General features: G+C 45.6%; 1 protein-coding gene across 3 annotated transcripts in view; it reads left to right on the forward strand.

Moving 5' to 3' along the window:
- Positions 1–22,943, forward strand: part of TBCD (tubulin folding cofactor D) — a 146,200-nt gene that overhangs the window by 1,200 nt on the left and 122,057 nt on the right. For all 3 annotated transcript variants that reach the window (XM_055575473.1, XM_055575475.1, XM_055575474.1), the window contains exons 2-6: positions 385–435; positions 8,816–8,913; positions 9,875–9,976; positions 11,211–11,354; positions 13,264–13,319. In XM_055575473.1, coding sequence (XP_055431448.1) covers positions 385–435; positions 8,816–8,913; positions 9,875–9,976; positions 11,211–11,354; positions 13,264–13,319 — 451 coding nt within the window. The remainder of the gene's footprint in view (positions 1–384; positions 436–8,815; positions 8,914–9,874; positions 9,977–11,210; positions 11,355–13,263; positions 13,320–22,943) is intronic.

Raw genomic sequence — 22,943 nt, forward strand, 5'->3', positions numbered from 1 at the left:
GGTATCTGATAGGAACGGTTCTAGCTGCTGGTAGGAGTAGAAACCAGACTGCTTGGGATTAAGAAAGCCAGAGTATGAGGGGACAAGGAGGGCACATGGCTTGATGTGTGTGGCAGAGGGAACATGGAAGATGTGTGTCCTAATGAAGGGGAGAACTCAGCTTGGCTCTCAGCAGGCAGTGAAGGAAGGAAGAAGTGAGGACCGGAGAGGAAGGTGCGTTGAGCAAACAGAGAGCAGAGGCCGGGGTAGTGTGGCCCTGAGGAGGCGGGTGGCTGGGGGGCTCACTCCAGCTGGCCTGTGCTCTTGGGAGCTGCCTGGGAAGTCCGCATGGGACAACTCGAGGGTTTCCAGGGCTCATGTTAAGTCTCACATTTTTCTTTTTAGTAATAATGGACAAATATCAGGAGCAGCCTCACCTGTTGGACCCACACCTAGGTAAGAACAGAAGCTGAGGTTTTGATCATTTACAGATAATCACAAAGGCCTTGGAACATTGTGTGTGTGCGTGTGTGTGTGCACGTGCACCAGCTGAGACTATCAGGATAAACTGCCCAGGTTGTTCTTGGTAGTGGGGCCAACAGTAATAACATTGGTAGTGGGGCCAACAGTAATAACACCTCCTCCTGGAAGTGAACTTGGGAAGGAGGAAGGTAGTGATAGTAACTTACGTTGAGGGAAACACGGGGTGGCGGTTAGGGTCACCAGCCCTGGGGCTGGACCGCCTGGATTTATATCCCATCTCTGCTGCTGAGCTGCTCTATGCCTGAGTTTCCTCACCTGTGACGTGGGATCATCAGTGCTGCCTGCCCACCGGGCTGTGGAGATCTCAGGTCACCAGAGAGGCACCAACAGTTAGCCTCAGTGTGCACACAGGTGCCTTTTAAAAAGTGGGCTGGTGCTGTGTGTGTTGATTTGTCTTTTTTAAGTAACCAGCAGGTTTTGTGGAAGGTAAGCATTCTGAACTCTCCGCTGTCTTGGGCAGAATAAATGCATTTCATGCCTTTTTGGCTGGGTGGGGATGGAGGGCATGGGTCCATTGTCTCTCGTCTAGTTATGCCAAGTCCATGTCTGAGTTTCTTTCTCAGGAGCCTTTTTTGCCTTAGAAAGTTTCTGGAGCTTGATATTTTAGGAGGGCGTGACTCACTCTTGGCCTTTTTTTTTTGGTTTTCTTAAGTGTTTTTATTAAATTTTTTAAAAATTGGAGGATAATTGCTTTATAAAGCTGTATTAGTTTCTGCTGTACACCAACATGAATTATCGGTTTCCTCTTGAGCCTCTGTCTCACCTTGCCTCCCCTGTCCCACCTCTCTAGGTCATCACAGAGTGCCAGGCTGGGTTCCCTGTATTATACAGCAGCATGCCACTAGCTGTCTGTTTTACGCATGGTAGCATATATGTATCAGTGCTCCTGTCTAAATTCGTCCCACCCTCCCCTTCCCCCTCTGTGTCCACGATTCCATTCTCTTCTTATGTTAGGCATTAGCTGGACAATTTTACACTAAAGACTTGCATCTTTTGGTACAGGGGGCTTTGCTTCTGGTGTGTTTTTGATCGCTTCTCTGCTCTGCCTTCTGGTGTGCCTGTGACCTGGGTATTGAATTTCTAGGAGTGATCCTGTGGGTCCCTAAGCTTTTTCCTTTATAGTTCTACTTTCAGATCTTTGTTTTTGCACATAGAAGATGTTCTTGAATTATTTTTCCAGTCATTTTTACTTTCTAAGAGTGCTTGTCCTTGGTTGGGTGTATTTCATAGTTGTCTTACTGGTCAGGTTTTCCTCCCTGGGGAGCACATGCCTGGCTGCTGTGTCCCTCGCCCCCCCGTGGGGAGGGGAGTCCCATGGGCCCATGGGGAGGGTCCTGTAGTGGGCTTCCTAACCCAGAATTCCCTTTTGAGTCAGGCACCGAGGCTGGCTTCCAGCTCTAAGCCCTTTAGCCTACTGTCTTTGGGATACCTCTGTCCAGGAGAGCTTTGTGTGATGCTGGAATGTTCTAGACTCATGCTGTCTGTCTGGTAAGATCACCACTAAGTACATGTGGCTGTTGAGCACTTGAAATATGGCTCGTATGTCTGAGGAACTGAATTTTATCTTATTTCATCTTATTTTTTGTTTTCTTCTTTGAATTTTAAAATTGATTTAAGTTAAAAAACAAAACAAAACAAAACAAACCCAGATGTGGCCAGTGGCTATAGTATTCTCCACTCTTGAGTAAGCCTTTAGTTTTCTGCCTGGATTGGCACAGGGCTGTGGTCTGGAGACCTTGGACCACTCCTCCTGTTTTCAGCCCTGCCTCCATTCTGTCCTGGGCTCTCCCTGGCACCTCAGGGCTCTGGCCTCAAGCTGTGGCACAGGAGCTGCTGCTGTGCTTTCCCTGAGTGGCTCAGTTACAGCCTGGGCATCATGCTGAAGTCTCTTGGCTGCTGTTTCTTCTCTTCCGTGTGGATTTGTTTCTCTTTGTTGATTTACTGGAGTTTGGAGGGGACATTGCTCAGGGGAGCTCTAGAGTCGTCGGCTTTCCTAGCCTCTGTTTGTGGTGAGGGCCGTGCTGTCTGAGTCTCTCTGAGCCAAGTCCTGGCTTCTGTCTACTGGTCCCCAGGTTCTCCTTTTTCCTCTGGGGTCAGCTTTTCCTTGTAATTTGATCTTTTCGTCTTCAAGGGATCTTCCCTACTCAGGGATCAAACCCAGGTCTCCCGCATTGCAGGCAGACGCTTTTAACCTCTGAGCCACCATGGAAGCCCTTCGTCTTGCTGGTTCAGACCAAATGGATGCAGAAAATGGCTTCTCTGCTTCTGTTTTGTAAGTTGGAGCATTTTCATCTGGGCTTTTCCTGAACAGGATTCTGATAGGCAGCTCCTTGTGGGGCAGTATGATGAGTTGATGGACAGATTTTCTCTTAGAGCCATTGAGTTGGTTGAGAATTCTCTATCACATTGAGGATGTTCCAGATGCCAGAATGAAGGGCTTTATCTGGGGCACTCCTGTCTCCTCCGGAGAGCCCTTAATTTTCCTAAGGGTTGGCTCGGAGCTTGGTGCCAGTGGAGTGAGTCTGGGGTTACAGTGATTGCAGGCCCTTCCCCACCTTGGGCTGCACTGTGCCTCCTGACTTTGGGCTCTCCTTGGTTCTGCATTTGGGCATCTATAAAGTGGGCTCCTCTGCCTGTTTAATTTGGAGCTGGCTTTTTCCCAGAAGTCTTTACATCTGCTCTCTCCCCATTGTTGCCATTGATCAGGACTTTCCATTTTGTGCAGCTGTGCTTTTATTTTACTGGCTCTTAGAAAGAGGAAGCAGATGTGTGTGGACTCCTGTTTTGTCCAGTTTTGTACTCTTCCAAGTAGCCTAGACATCCACACACCTCTGCACAATTTAGAGTTTCAGGAAGTGGAAGTGCTGTGCTTCTGATTTGTTGTTGTTTAGTCCCGTCTGGCTCTTTGTGACCCCGGTGGACTGAAGCACACCAGGCTTCCCTGTCCTTCACTGTCTCCTGGAGTTGGCTCAGACTCATGTCCATTGAGTTGGTGATGCCATCCAACCATCTCATCCCCTTTGCCCCCTTTTCCTGCCTTCAGGGTCTTTTCCAGTGAGTCAGCTCTTCACACCAGGTGGCCAAAGTATTGGAGCTTCAGCATCAGTCCTTCTAATGAATATTCAGGGTTGATTTCCTTTAGCATTAACTGGTTTGATCAGTCAGTTCAGGCTTTTGATACTTAACTTCAAATTCACCGTACGTTTTCATTAACAGTATATATATCACTGCCAAGATGAGATTTGAATATTTGAAATCTTTACCAACATAAAGTTAACCTGTTAAAGGGGGTAAAGGCATCATGTGCTTTTATTTTGCATTTTGTTGTTTTCTAGTGAGGACAATTTTTTTTAACATATATTATTACATTTGCACAATATTTTTCCCCTTTGTGAATTGCCCGTTCATACTCATTTAGTCTTAATGTATTTACCTTGTTCTAAATGATTTTTAATGCTTCAGTTTAATCATCACAATGACCTCGTAATACCTGTGGAAGGTTGTCATTTTGGAAACTCGGGGGGTGTGGCCAGTTAACAACGTGGCGATAGTTTCAGGTGTGCAGCAGCGCAAGGCAGCCATGTATGTAGTGTCTCCACTCTCCCCAAGTCTCCCCGCCCATCCAGGCTGCCACACAACATTGAACAGAGTTCCCTGTGTTGTACAGTAGGTTCTTTTGATTATCCATTTATTTGTCAGGTCTTAGTTATAGCCCCTTAGGTCTTAACCTGCGTCCTCTGCTTTGCAAGGCAGATTCTTAACCACTGGGCCATGAGGAAAGTCCTGGTTATCCATCTTAAGTATGGCAGTGTGTACATGTGGATATCTCAAGCTCCCTAATTATCCCTTGCCCCTACCCTTCCCTCCTGGTAACAGTAAGTTCCTTTTCTAAGTCTGCGAGTCTGTTTCTATTTTGTAAATAATTTCATTCGTATCATTTCTTTTTAGATTCTGCATATAAGGGATATCATATATTTCTGTTTCTCTGACTTCACTCAGTATGACAATCTCTAGGTCCATCCATATTTCAGCAAATGGCATTGTTTTGTCCTTTTTTATTGTATGTCTAGTAACTTTTGAGTGGATGATTGACATTGTGATTTTTATGTTGGGTGGCTTTAAGGTTTTTATCTTTAAAGAATGAATTTTGGCAGACAGTTTAGTTAATTGCGTATCATGTATATCCTTTCAATCCTTTTTAAGCTTTGTTAAGGCAGATATAGCTTTTTCTCTAATTTTTCTCTAGTTTAGTCTTCAGTTCAGTTCAGTCGCTCAGTTGTGTCCGACTCTTTGCGACCCCATGAATCGCAGCACGCCAGGCCTCCCTGTCCATCACCAACTCCCGGAGTTCACTCAGAATCATGTCCATCGAGTCGATGATGCCATCCAGCCATCTCATCCTCTGTCGTCCCCTTCTCCTCCTGCCCCCAGTCCCTCCCAGCATCAAGAGTCTTTTTCCAATGAGTCAACTCTTTGCGTGAGATGGCCAAAGTACTGGAGTTTCAGCTTCAGCATCATTGCCTCCAAAGAACACCCAGGACCGATCTCCTTTAGGATGGACTGGTTGGATCTCCTTGCAGTCCAAGGGACTCTCAAGAGTCTTCTCCAACACCACAGTTCAAAAGCATCAATTCTTCGGCACTCAGCTTTCTTAACAATCCAACTCTCACATCCATACATGACCACTGGAAAAACCATAGTCTTGACTATACGGGCCTTTGTTGGCAAAGTAATGTCTCTGCTTTTCAGTATGCTATCTAGGTTGGTCATAACTTTCCTTCCAAGGAGTAAGTGTCTAAGTAAATAATTTTCTGCAATGTCTGCTGGTGGCTCTGGGTGTTTAACAAGGACTCTGCACTCTGGCCCGATGGAGTTTGAATGTCAGCCCTGTATGGGCTGTGGGAACTCTGCCTTAGAGCTTTCTGGCAGTTCTTACCCAGCCTAGTGGACTCTAACCACTGTGCATGTGAAGATTCATGCGTATCATGTATATCCTTACGCAAAGGTTTGAGGGGACCTTTCAGACTTACAGAGCTCATTTTCTGCTTAGCGTCTTCTGGCATGTTGCCCTGCAGATTTCAGCTAAAGCAGCTTCTGCTCGGCTTGAGTCCCCCTTCTCTGTAGTGGGTTCTAAAAATTATTTTCTAGTAGACAGCTTGGGCAGCTGTAGAGTCCGGTGGGTTGGTTACAAGTCGCTGTCGTCCTAGTACCTGAAAATACTGAGTTGGCCAAAAAGTTCATTTGGTTTTTTCCATAAGTGGGCTCTAGTAGTGCTTGGTTGTCTTTAAGTTCATTTGAAACAGTTTTGTTAGATTATATTGTGACAGCTGTCTTACCAGCATCCATTAAAAAAATTTTTATCAAAATTGGTAAGTATTTATATAGCCATTTAAATAATGAAGATGGAAGAAAAACAACATTTTTGGCATATTATGCTTTATTATTTCAAGAAAGGTACACGGTGGAAATAAAAAAAAAGGTTTGGGCAGTGTATGGAGAAAGGACTGTGACTGATCTGTCAGAAATGGTTTGCAAAGTCCCATGCTGGAGATCTCTTACTGGACAGTGCTCCATGGTCAGGTAGACCAGTTGAAGTTGATAGCAATCAAATTGAGACATTAATTGAGAATAGTCAATGTTGTGCCATGCAGGAGATAGCCTACATACTCAAAATATCCAAATCAAGTGTTGAAAATCATTTGTACTTATTTTCTTATATCATTAAATAATCTACAATGTTAAAAAAAAAAATCATTTGCACCAGCTTGGTTATGTTATTGCTTTGTTTGGGTCCCACATAAGTTGTGAAAAAATTTTTTCTTGACCTTATTTGTGCATGTGATGCTCTACTGAAACATAATGAAAGGGTTCTGTTTTTAAAAACAAATTGTGATGGGCAGTGAAGTGGATATTGTACAGTAATGTGGAACAAAAGAGATTATGGGGCAAGTGAACTGAATGAACGACACCAAAGGAGGTGATGCTGTATTTATGGTGGGATTGGAAGGGAGTCCTCTCTTAATGAGCTGCTTCTGGAAAACCAGACAATTAATTCTAACAAATACTGCTCTCATTTAGACCTACTGAAAGCAGCACTGGATGAAAAGCATCTGAAATTAGTCAGCAGAAAACACATAATCTTCCATCAGGATAACACAAGGTTGCATGTTTCTTTGATGATTTGGCAAAAACCGTTATAGCTTGGCTGGGATGTTCTAATGCATCTGCCATATTCAAGAGACACTGCACCTTTTTTTTGGAAAAAAAATTCATTTTTGACTTGTGCTGGGTCTTTGTTGCTGCGCAGGCTTTTCTTGAGTTGCGGTGTGTGGGCTTCTCATTTCAGTGGCTTCTCCTGTTGTGGGGCTTGGGCTCTAGGGCACACGGGCTTCAGTAGTTGCGGATCTCGCTCAAGAGCACAGGCTCAGTAGTTGTGGTGTACAGGCTTAGCTACTCCATGGATTGTGGGATCTTCCTGGATCAGAGATCGAACCTGTGTTTCCTGCATTGGCAGTTAGATTCTTTACTGCTGAGCCACCAGGGAAGCCTCAACATTGCACCTTTGGATTTCTGTTTATTTCAAAGGTCTTTACAGAATTCTCCTGATGGAAAAGATTTCAGATTCCCTAGAAGGCTGTAAAAGGCACCTGGAACAGTTCTTTGCTCAAAAAGATAAAAGAGTTTTGGGAAGATGAAATTATGAAGTTGCCTGAAACATGGCAAAATGTAGTGGAACAAAATGGTGAATATGTTATTCAATAAAATCCTTGGTGAAAATGAAAATATGTCTTTTATTTTTACTTGAAAACCAAAGGAACTTTTTGGCCGACCCAGTACAATTGTTGGGTTGTCTAATTGTTGGTGGAAAGGTAGTTCCATATCAGTTATTCCTTTATAACTGAAAGTGGAAATCCTTTTAATCCTTTTTGTCTGTCTTATTTGTTGTTTAGAACCAGATTGTTCTAAACATAGTAGTTGTAGACGTGTCCTCTGTAAAGCATGGTATTAGATATTGATTTGAGACAGAGTATTCTGAAAGAGATGGGAATACCAGACCACCGGACCTGCCTCTTGAGAAACCTGTATGCAGGTCAGGAAGCAACAGTTAGAACTGGACATGGAACAACAGACTGGTTCCAAATAGGAAAAGGAGTACATCAAGGCTGTCTATTGTCACCCTGCTTATTTAGCTTATATGTAGAGTACATCATGAGAAATGCTGGGCTGGAAGAAGCACAAGCTGGAATCAAGATTGCCGGGAGAAATATCAATAACCTCAGACATGCAGATGACACCACCCTTATGGCAGAAAGTGAAGAGGAACCAAAAAGCCTCTTGATGAAAGTGAAAGTGGAGAGTGAAAAAGTTGGCTTAAAGCTCAACATTCAGAAAACGAAGATCATGGCATCCGGTCCCATCACTTCATGGGAAATAGATGGGGAAACAGTGGAAACAGTGTCAGACTTCATTTTTTTGGGCTCCAAAATCACTGCAGATGGTGACTGCAGCCATGAAATTAAAAGACGCTTACTCCTTGGAAGAAAAGTTATGACCAACCTAGATAGCATATTGAAAAGCAGAGACATTACTTTGCCAACAAAGTCCATCTAGTCAAGGCTATGGTTTTTCCTGTGGTCATGTATGGATGTGAGAGTTGGACTGTGAAGAAAGCTGAGTGCAGAATTGATGCTTTTGAACTGTAGTGTTGGAGAAGACTCTTGAGAGTCCCTTGGACTGCAAGGAGATCCAACCAGTCCATCCTAAAGGAGATCGGTCCTGGGTGTTCTTTGGAAGGAATGATGCTAAAGCTGAAACTCCAGTACTTTGGCCATCTCAGGCGAAGAGTTGACTCATTGGAAAAGACTCTGATGCTGGGAGGGATTGGGGGCAGGAGGAGAAGGGGACGACAGAGGATGAGATGGCTGGATGGCATCACTGTCTCGATGGACGTGAGTCTGAGTGAACTCTGGGAGTTGGTGATGGACAGGGAGGCCTGGCGTGCTGCAGTTCATGGGGTTGCCAAGAGTTGGACACGACTGAGTGACTGAACTGAATAATAATATTTTTCCTACATTTTAAAAGCAGGAGTGAATGTTAGATTAACTCTAATCCCCTTTTAGAAACTGAAGATGAAACCTTTTCTTTTGCTCTGTTGATATTTGGATTATAGAGATTTACTAATATTAAACTATTCTGATATTTCTAAATAGCTCTTTTTTCTTTGGGCATTTTGTTTTAATGTCATGTTGATGTTTAATTTAATAGCAAATGTTTTATGTTTGTTTTTCCCTAGAATGGATGTTGAACTTGTTGTTGGAATTTGTGCAAAATAAGACATCTCCGGCAGACCTTGTACATCTGGCTTTTAAATTTCTTTACATCATCTCCAAGGTAATATTTAGATGGCACATTGTAGCTGACAAAACACTTTCTTGATAAACTTGGTCCAGAAGTACCTTCCAAAATGTTATCAGGAAAGATGGTTCTCACACAAAAGTTGTGGGTTTCATCGTTTCTCTTTTTACCATGTGCTGGGGATCAGTTGTTAGCGACCCAGGGGGTCCTTTGGCTGCAACAGCATTTTTCAGCATTGTTTTCATCATCTTGCACTTGAATGGATCAGGCATCAGCTAACCAGAAAGGGAGGGAGAGGATATATGTACACATACATACATGTATATGTGTGTGAGTAACTGAGAAAAGATTCCTACGAGGAGAAGGCGAACAAACTTGGAAGCAGAAATGCTTCTCAGACATGAATGTGCAGATGGCTTTCTGGGGATCTTGTGGGATGCAGATTTCAAGTTAAGTAGGTCTGGGATGAGGCCTGGTACTCTGCATTCTTGCAGGCTCCCAGATGACGTATGTGCTGGCCTGTAGACGCACCATGGGAGAGACTCAGCTCTCCCGGCTGGGGTTTTGCCTCTTTGGTGCCTGCCGTGTGGTGGAGAGGCCTGCGTGCACACTCCTTGCCCTCGGTTGGTTGAGTGCAGGGTCTCCTGAAGGTGTAGCGCCACGTTTCATGGAAGCCTTAATGAATTTGGGACCTTTTGGGTTCTTGAGGACTTATTCCTCATAATCAAGGTAGATGCAAAACTTGTTAGTTTGTAATATACCTGTATTTCTGATGAACCAAGATTGGTTGGTCAAACTGGAACAGAACACATTTCTGAAATGATTAAGAAGCAAAGATGGCTTTCTTATTGTTTAGTCTTACTAAGTTGTATCACTGTAATATGTTATTTTCTTTGATCATTGGGTGGCATAGTTGGTGATTTTTGATAATAGAGAAGTAATTTTGCTACTTTCTGTATTTTCTAGTTGTATGATTCAGTATCTTTTTATTTGATAGGTTCGAGGATATAAAACATTTCTTCGTTTATTTCCACATGAAGTGGCTGATGTGCAGCCTGTTTTAGACATGTTTACAAACCAGAATCCTAAAGACCATGAAGTAAGTGTCCCTTTCCTCCCCCCACTCCTCGCTGTTTCCTTCGTTTGCCTGCTTCTACACTGGCAGGTTCCTTTCCTGTTTCCTTCAATTTTATCTTGTGTTATTTTGTTCATTCCCTCTTTTTCATTTGTTCCTTTGATTTTCTCTTTTTCCGTATGTTGCTTTAAATTATTTTCTTTTCAAAATGTCCTTTATAAAGAAAGCTATACCTGAATACGGTGTGATGATAACTATATTATTATCTAAAATTTTTTTAACTTAAAATAGAGCTATGTTGGGGCTCCCCAAGACCACTCCAAGTTTAGTGATTCCCTAGGACCACTACAAGAATTGGCATCTAGTTTTCCTCATGGCTATGACTTAACTCCAACAAAATCAGCAGAGGGAGAAGGCATATGGGGTGAAGTCCAGAGGAAACCAGGCATGACCTTCCAGTCTTCTCTACACTGGGTCACCCAAGGCACTTGTGATTTCCCACAGCACCAAGCTGTGAGAACACATGAGGTGTCCCAACAGGAAGATCACAGGGGCCAGCACCCACGATTTCTAGGAGGCTGGTCATGTGGGAACTCTGCCAGGCACATATGAAAACACGGAAGGCGAGCAGGTGTTCAGCATAAGCCACATGGTGTGTGCCAGCAGTCTGAGCACAAAGTGACCCTCATCAGTTAGGAGGCAGTGGGAATGTTCCCACAGTTGAGGCTCCCAGATGGCTGCCGACGGCCAGCCTTGCAGTTGTGTGTGCTGCGGAGAGTGCTCGGGCGCCGGACTCATTCAGAAGGGCACATGGATTGTAACTTCAGACTCAGGAAATTGTCTTGCCGTGTATGTGGCCTGCTCTCCTCTGTTTCTCATGCCTCCGATAGGGAGTCTGGAGCCAAAGCGGAATCTTGTTTTGTTGACTCCTCTGTGACAAGAAGTTGAGAATTTTTTTCTTTACTCTTAAGTCTTCTGTTTTTTCATCTTTGACCCTGTTTTCCATTTTTCTTGAAATGCTGATTGCACGCTGAAGGGTGCAAGGGATAAGAAGCCGTCACACTGACATGTTAATGATTTTTATTTGCTCGTTTTGCCGTCTCTCTTGCCTGCCAAGGTCGCAGCCGGGCTGTGTGCCAGAGGTCGTGTGGTAGAGCGTTGTGCTTGGAGTCCTGGGTGGGCGCTGAGTGGCAGGGGTGGTGGGGCTGCGTGGATGCCCTCCACACAGGAATCATGTCGCTTTGTCTTGCCCCCGTAGACCTGGGAGACCCGCTACATGCTGCTGCTATGGCTCTCTGTGACCTGCCTGATCCCATTTGATTTTTCCCGCCTCGACGGAAACCTCTCTCAGCCTGGGCAAGAGCGAGCGTCCACCATGGACCGTATCCTCCAGGTAGCGGAGGTGAGTGTGGCCCTGCGGTAGTGAGCCGCTGACCGGTGTCCTTCCTCGTGCCATCCTGCTGCTGGAACTTAATTAGGTACACTTGTGACATTTGGGTATTTCTTCAGCTGTTGTTACTCTTTTTCAGTGAGGTGGAATTCCATTTCATAACTTAACATGAAACTGATAATTCTTACAGGGATCAGGATGTATTATTTCAGCAAATCTCATTTCTCTGTAGATAATACAGATACTCTGATGATAGCATAAAAGGGGGCAGTGATAAGAGAAATTAAAGGTCCATTTAAAATCTAACTTTTAATTTTTAGCACTATGTAAATAATACATGATCATCATAGGAAAATCAGAAAAGCAGGAAAAATATTAAAGTGAAATCTCTCAACTACTAGTGTTGAGAGATAACACTTGTATTTTTTTTCTTCAAGGTTCTCCTGATGCATGCCTCATGTGTGTAGATACAGGTTTTTGTATATTCTGCTGTGGAAAATATTACCCTGAATGACTTAGCACACGTTCATCATCTTATAGTTTCTGTGAATCAGGAAATCTGGCCGTGGCTTCGCTGGGCCCTCTCTTTCAGGGTCTCCCCAGGCTGCGGGCTGAGCTCGCCTAGGACAGGTCTGCTTCCAAGCTGTCATGGTTGTTGGCAGGAGCCAGATCTTGAGGGTGTTGGCTGAGGGCTTCAGTGCTTTGCTGGCTGTTTGCCATGCAGCCGCCCCCCCCACAACAGCGGTGGCTTACTCTGTGAAAACCAGCAAGGGGCAGGGTCTGTAGCAAGGCAGAGGTCACACATTCGTGTGACCTCATCATGGAAGTGACATCCTACCTCCTGCCAAATTCTCTTGGTTAGAAGCAAGTCATTGTGTCCAACCCACATGGGAGGGATTACACAGGGCGTGGGCGCTGGTGGGCAGGACGCCTGCCACACTTAAACTAAGCTGCTCTGGGTGCCTGCTCTGCACCAGACGTTCTTCTAAGAGGCTATTCATACATTAACTCCTTTCATCTTGCTTAATGAGACAGTTCGCTGTTGTTTATCCTCATTTTACTGAGGGGGCAACGTGTATAAAAAATAAATGCCATTGCCAGCTCTCTTTCTCACACATGGTGGATCCAAATTTGAATCCAGGGGTTTGGCACCCAGCCTGTTCTTCACACTGCTCCCTGTGGCCCACATGTACAGGGCCCCGGGTGTCCTGCTGCTCTGGGACCTGCTTTTCCCTGGAGCAGTTTGGTCTGAATGTCTCATGTCAGTAAGTAGACATCTCCCTCAGAGTCGTTACGGGAAAAGGTGCCCCACTGTATCCTTATTTCTAAAATATTTAATAGTCTTTTCTAGACTGGTGGTTTGTTTCTAGCTGAGTTTGGTTACCCTCTGGGTGCTTGTCTCCTAAGTGGGATTGCCCAAGGAGAGGCCCAGTTTCTAGAGAGTTGTCCTTCAGAAGAAAGATCTTCTAAGTATATTATTTGGGAAGCAGTTGAGAATTGGAAACCTCTGAGAGGTGTCGGAGTCACTGCAGTGAACTGCAGCCTTCCTGTGTTTGAGCAGGGCTTCCCGGCTGTTCTGAATGCCGTGGAGCTGGCGGGCCCAGGCCTGTCCCGTGCATACTCTGGGTGGCAACACACATGCTTCATTTTTCAGTCACTTTTGCAGATGTATGTTTCAAGGAGTGTGGCCACACGCTGCATGGGGATTGGGCCCTCCCCTGAGGGTGAGCACATGTGTGGCAGCTGCAGCCCTGAGCTCACGTTTGTGAGTGCTTCGTGCAGCTTCAGAGTGTCTGTCTTCTGCCATTGAACCTGCACCTTGAGCAGTGGATCTGCCAAGTGAGGGACCAGACGGCCGAGCGGGTCCCTGATGTTTATATTATGTGTGTAACTATGCCTGTCTTTTTACCCTTCCCTGTAGTCTTACCTGGTCGTCAGCGACAAGGCCCGAGACGCGGCTGCTGTCCTCGTGTCCAAGTAAGTGCTTTCTGAGACGATTTGCCGTCTGTTACCTGTGTCTCTGTTGTCATCAGAGAGGCCACTCGGTTGCGAGGCCTGGGGAATCTTTGCTGTCCTGAGGACTTTGCTGCATTCCCTGAGGGAACCCAGCACTGGTAAAGGAACCCTGAACCCAATGTGACCACCGTCAGTGCTGGTCAGGGGCTCAGGGTTACCTGATGCCAGGTTAGTGGCTCGTGGGCCCATCAAGGGAGTGCAGATTTTGAACAGGTATAGCAGTTTTATGGGGCCATATCTCTCCTCTAGCGGGATGTCAGTTAAAAGAGCCTTTGGAAGTCACTTAGCAGTCTACACTGTGGTTTGTGGAGATCATGGGCTGTGATTGCATCATTGTGCAATGACAATGATAAAAATCCCCAAACATGGCATGTTAACTAAAAACAGTCTGTGCCTGAAGCAGGCAAAGATGGAGTTTTCTGTTGAGCTGAGTAAGACGACCCAGGCAGCAGGGCCTGAAGTCTCAAGAAAAAAATGGGGCCAAAGATGGGTATGAAAACTGAGTAACTTGTTTCATGGAATATGAGAATGGAAGAAAGCAGTTTTTATAAATCTTTTGTATGATGCGATTTAAAGTATGTGTAGAGTGTAAACGAGTTAAAAATTTTGACTTTTATCCCTCCTCCATGTTTATGAAAGTTGAAAACTGGCTGTAAGAGCTTTTGGATGTCTTGATTGTGGCAACACTTCAGGATCACCTTGTCTTAGGTGTGTAGCCATGATCTTGTGCAAGGTGGGAAGAGATGTGCTTGATTTATGGGGCATTCAAATGGCAACCCACTCCAGTGTTCTTGCCTGGAGAATCCCAGGGACGGGGGAGCCTAGTGGGCTGCCATCTATGGGGTTGCACAGAGTCGGACACGACTGAAGCGACTCAGCAGCAGCATCAGGGACATTGAAGGAAGTATTTGTGGAAGTACTTGCTAAGCCATTGGGCAGAGCCTGAATTCAGGAGGCTGATTTTAGGAGTGAAGAAGGAAGCAGCTGAACATGTCTGATATACCTCCCCTGGGTGAGGAGAAAGTCACTGACAGAGCTTTCTCATGGTTTTGACAAGGAATGAAAAAGCATGGGTTTCTTTCTAACTGTGAAAGTAATCATGTGTGTTTTGGAAGATAAAAAAAAGTGCAAAATAAGACTCACATGTACTGTCATCCCCAGAAGTGTAACCGCTGGGTCCTCTGTTCTCTGTTGCCAGTGGGCGTGTTGATCCCTGGCACGTGGCTGCACTCGCAGGTTTGTTCCAGGGGCCGGCAGGCCGGCCTAGACCTTTGGTCAGTCTTCCAGATGCGATGAAGGTGTGGTGTGTTCTTTCTCCAGCCCCACTGCACGAGGAGACGTTTTGTTAGTAAAATTAGCACCGCCTCAGACACTCAACATGAAACTTCGTACTCTTTTGATTGGCTCTATTTTCTCCTTCCAGGTTTGTTGAGATATAATTGACGTATGGCACTGTCCAAGTTTAAGGCTTACAGCATGGAGATTTGACTTATAAGTTCAGTTCAGTCGCTCAGTCGTGTCTGACTCTTTGCAACCCCATGAACTGCAGCACGCCAGGCCTCCCTGTCCATCACCAACTCCCGGAGTTCACTCAAACTCACGTCCATCGAGTCGGTGATACCATCCAGCCATCTCATCCTCTGTCGTTCCCTTCTCCTCCTGCCCCCAATCCCTCCCAGCATCAGAGTCTTTTCCAGTGAGTCAGCTTTTCGCATGAGGTGGCCAAAGTACTGGAGTTTCAGCTTTAGCATCATTCCTTCCAAAGAACACCCAGGACCGATCTCCTTTAGAATGGACTGGTTGGATCTCCTTGCAGTCCATGGGACTCTGAAGAGTCTTCTCCAACACCACAGTTCAAAAGCATCAATTCTGCACTCAGCTTTCTTCACAGTCCAATTCTCACATCCATACATGACCACTGGAAAAACCATAGCCTTGACTAGACGGACCTTTGTTGGCAAAGTAATGTCTCTGCTTTTCAATATGCTATCTAGGTTGGTCATAATTTCCTTCCAAGGAGTAAGCGTCTTTTAATTTCATGGCTGCAGTCACCATCTGCAGTGATTTTGGAGTGCAGAAAAATAAAGTCTGACACTGTTTCCACTGTTTCCCCATCTATTTCCCATGAAGTGATGGGACCGGATGCCATGATCTTTGTTTTCTGAATGTTGAGCTTTAAGCCAACTTTTTCACTCTCCTCTTTCATTTCACGAAGAGGCTTTTTAGTTCCTCTTCACTTTCTGCCATGAGGGTGGTGTCATCTGCATGTCTGAGGTTATCGATATTTCTCCCGGCAGTCTTAATTCCAGCTTGTGCTTTTTCCAGCCCAGCGTTTCTCATGATGTACTCTGCATATAAGTTAAATAAGCAGGGTGACAATATGCAGCCTTGATGTACTCCTTTTCCTATTTGGAACCAGTCTTGTCCATGTCCAGTTCTAACTGTTGCTTCCTGACCTGTGTATAGGTTTCTCAAGAGGCAGGTCAGGTGGTCTGGTATTCCCATCTCTTCCAGAATTTTCCACAGTTTATTGTGATCCACACAGTCAGAGGCTTTGGCATAGTCGATAAAGCAGAAATAGATGTTTTTCTGGAACTCTCTTGCTTTTCTGATGATCCAGCGGATGTTGGCAATTTGATCTCTGATTCCTCTGCCTTTTCTAAAACCAGCTTGAACATCTGGAAGTTCACGGTTCACGTATTGCTGAAGCTGATCATAAAATGATTATCGGAGTAGGCTTAGTGAACAGGTGTCATCTCATATAGATAGAAAATAAAAGATACAGAAAAAAATTTTTTTTCCTGTGATGACTCTTTCCTTGTGATGACTTTGGATTTACTCTTTTTTTTTAATTGAATGAAAGATTTGTCATATTCTGTAGTGTTTCCCAGTTTTCAGAAGTTTCACACACATAATTTCATATAATCTCATAATAACTCGTTTTTTTCTCTACGCCTGTTATCGCCCCGCCCCCCCCAGGGTTTACTCTCAACAACTTTCATATATGACATATATCAGTGTTAATTATATTTATCATGTTTCATGTTACATCTCTAGTACTTACTCACCTTATAGCTGGAAATCTTTACCTTTTTGACTGCTGTTCTCCATTTCCCTCCCTGACCCCTTTGTCTGGTAGTCATAAGTCTGACCTCATTTTCTGTGAGATTGTTTGATTTCTGATTGATTCTTAGGGATGAATTCCTAGAAGAGGAATGAACATTCTAGGCGTTTTAAATGCAGCTACTGGAAAGGTTGATCAAGTTGAAAGTCTCCTTTTTCCCAAATGTTTGCTAAATTTGTTAAATGAAGCATAATGTCTTTATTATCAGCAGTACTGATTTGGTAGCGTTCTGCTGAGCTTGACCTGGTGGAGTACTGCACGGTGGGGTGAGGGGGCTGAGACCCTAAACCCTTCTTCCCTCGGTGGCAGGTGTCCTCCAGAAAGGTGGTAGCCAGAGACCCCTGGGTGGGCTGCGCGCTGCTGACTGGCTGCTCCTGCGCCATCTAGTGGTCGGACAAGCTGGCGTTCGAGAGGTTGAGGCCAGGTTTTTATTTAGCGCGTTAAAAGAGCTCCGGCTGATTTATCTAGGCTGTAGGTCACCCAATTTCCTTTAGCCGTAGAAAGGGCAGATGACCTCAGGTCTAGAGCTGCTCTAGGTAACCTGCCTCACAGGTGGGTTCTGACTCGCCTTTTTTGGTGAGCTGTTAACAGTGAGACCCTGGGTATGCAGAGTGGTCACTTGTGGCCTTTGACCCACTGGCATCTGTTCTCTGGTGTTTCGTGAGGGAGCTGCCTGTCTGCCCTGTCAGCTTTGAAGGCTTCCCCTTACCATGTGCAGTTCATCTGCAGCTGCATCTGTTTCCCTTCATTAACCAGAACATGCAAGTTCTGTAACTTTGTTACTTTGATGCCAAGACATTTGGATATGAGTGTTACTTTACAGAAACTTGTCAATGGAAAAATAGGCCTTTATTCTTCCTGATTGTACAGAAACGCATCAATGGAAAAATATGTCTTTATTCTTCCTGATTATATTAGTTTTAAAAAGCAGATGCTTTTATCTAACTATGAAATCAGTGTATGCTCCATGTGGAAAAGTTGGAACATAGAAAGTTGGGAAAACCCCACCTATTTATAATAATACTACACAATAATGTGTTGTATTTTTTTTGTTTTTCTGTGCTGTCACTGTATGGAATTTGCGTAGCACAATCTCTTTGAATTAACATTTGTTTTTTTCACTTAATTTCACATTACCACTGTTTAAATGGCACCTTTATATTCCACTGTTTTTAACTCTAACCAGCTTCCTCAGGTTTTCCTCTTATCAGTAGTGATGTAACGACTAGCTTTCGGTGTAAACCTATTTTGATATTTGGGATTATTTTTTTTAGGATAGTCCCCTAGAGGTGGCCTTCTGAGTCACAGGACACAAGGACATTGTTGAATCTGTACACCAGTGACTCTTGGGAGCAAGTTTTCAAAATCTCTGCCACCACAGGCAGGCTTCAGCACAACCCTGTTCCCCCAGTTGGATTGTGCATTGTTTTATTTATTACTAATGTTTAGATTGTATTTCACTGATCGCTGGTGAGTTTCAACACATTAATTTTATTTCAAACATCTTATGTCCTGTGTTTTAATCTGATTTCTAATATCTGTGGGTTTCTTGGTGCTTTTTCTCTGCTAGTGTGCACTTTCTCTCTGAAGGATGTTAGCTCAAGGAGGGTGTGATATTTTCTCCAGGTGATTGGTAACTTTTTTTTTCTAATTGTTTATTTAAGGTTGTGCTGGGTCTGTGTTGCTGCGCGGGCTTTCTCGAGCTGTCGTGAGCGGGGACTACTCTCTAGTTGCCGTGTGCAGGCTTCTTGTGGTGGTGGCTCCACCCTAGAGCTTGTGGAGCACAGGCTCGAGGGCGCTCTGGCTTCAGGAGCTGCAGCACCTGGGCTCAGCAGTTGCGGCCCCGGGCTCTGGAGCACAGGCTCAGTAGTTGTGGTGCACAGGCTTAGTTGCTCCATGGCATGTGGGGTCTTGGCTGTGCCAAGGATTGAACCCACTCCTGCATTGGCAGGCAGATTCTTTACCACTGAGCCCCCTGGGAAGCCTGGATGGTAGCCTTTTACTTCTTTGGACTGAAGTTTTTAATTCTAATGTCAACATGGTAGCTATTTTCCTTTATTTATTTTTTACTTTTATGCTTAAATGTTTACTGTCATAAGAGATTTTACAAAGAATCATATTTTTCTTATTTCCCCTTGCTATTCTTTGGAACTCTGCATTCCAAAGTGAAAGGCAAAGGAGAAAAGGAAAGATATGTCCATCTGAATGCAGAGTTCCAAAGAATAGCAAGGAGAGATAAGAAAGCCTTCTTCAGTGATTAGTGCCAAGAAATAGAGAAAAACAATAGAATGGGAAAGACTAGAGATCTCTTTAAGAAAATTAGAGATACCAAGGGAGCATTTCATTGCAAAGATGGACACAATAAAGTACAGAAATGGTATGGACCTAACAGAAACAAAAGATACTAAGAAGAGGTGACAAGAATACACAGAACTATACCAAAATGATCTTTATGACCAGATAACCACAACGGTGTGATCACTCACCTAGAGCCAGATATCCTGGAATGCGAAGTCAGGTGGACCTTAGGAAGCATCACTACGAACAAAGGTAGCAGAGGTGATGGAATCCTGGCTGAGCTATTTCAAATCCTAAAAGATGATGCTGTGAAAGTGCTGCACTCAACATGCCAGCAAATTTGGAAAACTCAGCAGTGGCCACAGGACTGGAAAAGGGCAGTTTTCATTCCAGTCCCAAAGGCAGTGCCAAAGAAGAATGCTCAAATTACTGCACAATTGCACTCATCTCACATGCTAGCAAAGTAATGCTCAAAATTCTCCAAGCCAGGCTTCAACAGTATGTGAACCGAGAACTTCCGGATGTTCAAGCTGGACTTAGAAAAGGCAGAGGAACTGGAGATCAAATTACCAACATCCGTTAGATCATAGAAAAATCAAGAGTATTCCAGAAAAACATCTACTTCTGTTTCATTGACTACGCTAAAGCCTTTGGCTGTGTGGATCACAACAAACTGTAGAAAATTCTTAGAAGAGACGGGAATACCAGATCATCTTACCTGCCTCCTGAGAAACCTGTGTGCGGGTCAAGAAGCGACAGAACCGGACATGGAGCAACAGACTGGTTCCAGATTGAGAAAGGAGTATGTCAAGGCTGTATATTGTCACGCTCCTTATTTAACTTATATACAGAGTACATCATGAACAATGCCAGGCTGGATGAAGCTCAAGCTGAAATCAAGATTGCCAGGAGAAATATCAATAACCTGCAATAATCAATATGCATATGACACCACCCTTATGGCAGAAAGCGAAGAGGAACTAAAGAGCCTCTTGATGAAAGTGAAAGAGGAGAGTGAAAAAGCTGGCTTTAAACTCAGCATTCAGAGAACTAAGATCATGGCATCTGATGGGGAAACAGTGAGAGACTTTATTTTCTTGGGCTCCAAAATCACTGCAGACTGCAGCCATGAAATTAAAAGACGCTTGCTTCTTGGAAGAAAAGCTATGACTAACCTAGACAGCATGTTAAAAGTAGAGACATTACTTTACCGACAAAGGTCCGTCTAGTCAAAGCTATGGTTTTTCCTTCCAGTAATCATGTATGGATGTGAGAGTTGGACCATAAAGGAAGCTGAGTGCCAAAGAATTGATGCTTTTGAACTGTGGTATTGGAGAAGACTCTTGAGAGTCCCTTGGACTGCAAGGAGATCCAACCGGTCAATTGTAAAGGAGATCAGTCCTGAATATTCATTGGAAGGACTGATGGTGAAGTTCCGATATTTTGGCCACCTGATGCGAAGAACTGACTCATTTGAAAAGACCCTGATGCTGGGAAAGGTTGAAGGCAGGAGAAGGCGACGACAGGATGAGATGGTTGGATGGCATCACTGACTGGATGGACATGAGTTTGAGCAAGCTCAGGGAGTTGGTGATGGACAGGGAAGCCTGGTGTGCTGCAGTCCTTGGGGTCACAAAGAGTCGGACATGACTGAGCGACTGGACTGACTGATATTTTTCTACCTTTTTATTGTTTCATATAGAATTAGTAATCCATTTGGAATTTCTTTTGTCATAGGTTATATAACAGATGTTTCCCCCTCTTGTAACAAAAGTCACCATTTTACAAACATTTCACTTTTCCTTTATTAATTTAAAAATACACAAAAATACACAATTAATTTAAAATACACAAAATAGGGTTCGTCACTTCACCTGTGCTGTTTCACTCTCAGGCCAGGTGCCGTGTGGTAACAGCACCGATGAGCGGTGTGTCAGTCCCACCAGGGTTTTGCACTTTGTCCCCCTGGTAGGTCTGGTCCTGTTATAAGGTTTTGCTGCTCACTCTCTGGCGCTTACCTTTCTGAGAGAAGGAAAAGGGGGGGTCTCTGAACACCCGCATGTGTTTTCTAGGCTCCACATTGACAGTGGACGTAATTTGTGATGTAAGTTTTCCTAAAAAGTAAGGAAGCATAGGATTCAGAGATCTTTCAGTGTGTGCAGAAGGATCTTTTTCTGGGCGTTACATCTGTGGTGTAGATGTTTTCCATTTTTGCTTATCTGTACTTTAGGACCTCTGCTGCTGTTACATTTTTAGTAAGAAAAAAAAAAATCTTGCTTAAGTCTTTCAAAGGAGCCCTGGGTGTTCTACTGTGATTTGGCAACTCGCCTTGTATGATTTCGCCTGGGAACGGAAGTCAGCTGCTGCAGGATGCACACACAACATCGGGCTCCTGCCGACTCTGCAGGCCAGCGGGGGGAGGAAGCAGGGAGTGTGACCCCGAGTGGCTGGCGCTGTGACTTGTGTCTCTCAGTAGGGCTTTGAGTCCCAGCCGGGCTGCCTGTCGGCCCTGTGGGCCACTCTGTGCCTGCCTGTACCCTTGCCTGTCCCGAGGGCTGCCCCACTGCGGATTCTGCGCCTGTAGTGTGGTGCTTGGCGGCTGGCTGTTGTCTTCAGCCTGTGGGCTGATCAGAGGTCAGGCTGAGGATCAGATCACTATGTGTGGCCCTCATCCTATCTGCACCCTCCCCCTCATCAAGGGCTTTAAACAGGGCCAAGGACATTGAGCAGAGAAGGCAATGGCACCCCACTCCAGTACTCTTGCCTGGAAAATCCCATGGACGGAGGAGCCTGGTAGGCTGCAGTCCATGGGGCCGCTAAGAGTCGGACACGACTGAGTGACTTCACTTTCACTTTTCACTTTCATGTATCGGAGAAGGAAATGGCAACCCACTCCAGTGTTCTTGCCTGGAGAATCCCAGGGACGGGGCAGCCTGGTGCGCTGCCATCTATGGAGTCACACAGAGTCGGACACGACTGAGGTGACTTAGCAGCAGCAGCAGCAAGGACATTGAGATGGGTATATATCACCAATTATCCATTTTAGGTAATCCCTTGAAGTGCAGATTTTGTGAAATTTTTGGCCCTTCTTCCCAGACCCACCGAAACAAGATGTCTTGAGGGTGTGGCATGTGAGTTTTCCTTTGTAGCCAGCATCCTAAAGTTTGGTAACTCCTTGGTGACCATGTCTCTGGGTGTGCTCCCTGTTGGGGGTGGCAGAAGACAGTAATGGCAGCTTTGTTTTTTTATGACCCAAAGACCTTCCACGTGGCTGCAATAGAATTCAGGGCGGTGGTGGCTGAGAGAAGAGGGGCTTATGGGGGGCGGCTGGGGGGCTTTTGGTCAGGATGAGAGGCTCCTGCAGGGTGCAAATGATGGTGCTGGGCTTGCCAAATGCTGCTCCTGGGGCGAGTGTGACCTTGCATGTTTCTGTCGTATTGGTGCCCAGGCACTCAGCCCCTGGCAGAGCAAGCAGTCCTCACAGGTCACCTCCCTGATGCTGTCCCTGGGCCTCCTGTCCTCCCCTCAGCTCTTTCCTTGTTTGCCTGCTTCCTGTGTTTCTGCCTCCAGACTGCAGGTTCCCCTGGAGGACGGGGGCTCAGCCTCAGTCCTGGAGCTGGGGGACGGGCGTGTGCGCTGGTTGGAGAGGAGCGAAGGGGGCCCAGGCTTCAGTGTGGGAACCCGAGGGTGGCTGCTGGCCCAGACCAGCATGCAAGAGGGTGGGCAAGAGCCAGCACATGGGGAGGGCAGCGCTGAGCACGCACCTGCGATGGGAACAGTGGGGCCATGGACACAGCCCGCGCTCCACGTGGGGCTGTGCAGCAGGCAGAGAGGACGGGGAACGCGTCCTGAGGGAGGTGCGGAGCGGGAATCGCAGGTGGCAGCGTGGAGTCCCACGGGGAAGGGATCCCGAGTCGGGTCAAGGAGTGGGCGTTGCTGGGCTCGGGTGAAGGTGGGCCTGTGGTTCATGGGGCCTCGGGATGAGCGGGGGCTCAGGAGGCGGGACCTGGGAGGGGAGGGACTGTGTGAGACTCCTGAGAGGAGATGGTGGGAATCGCCACCCGAGGGCCAGGGTCTTCATTGGAGAGCGGTGGTAGGCCAGGAAAGGGTGGGCTCTTGTCAGCCGGGGCCAGGTTTGAGCTGTCACTACCTGTCTGTTCCCT

This window comes from Bubalus kerabau, chromosome 4, assembly GCF_029407905.1.
Source record: "Bubalus kerabau isolate K-KA32 ecotype Philippines breed swamp buffalo chromosome 4, PCC_UOA_SB_1v2, whole genome shotgun sequence".
NCBI classification, from domain to species: domain Eukaryota; kingdom Metazoa; phylum Chordata; class Mammalia; order Artiodactyla; family Bovidae; genus Bubalus; species Bubalus kerabau.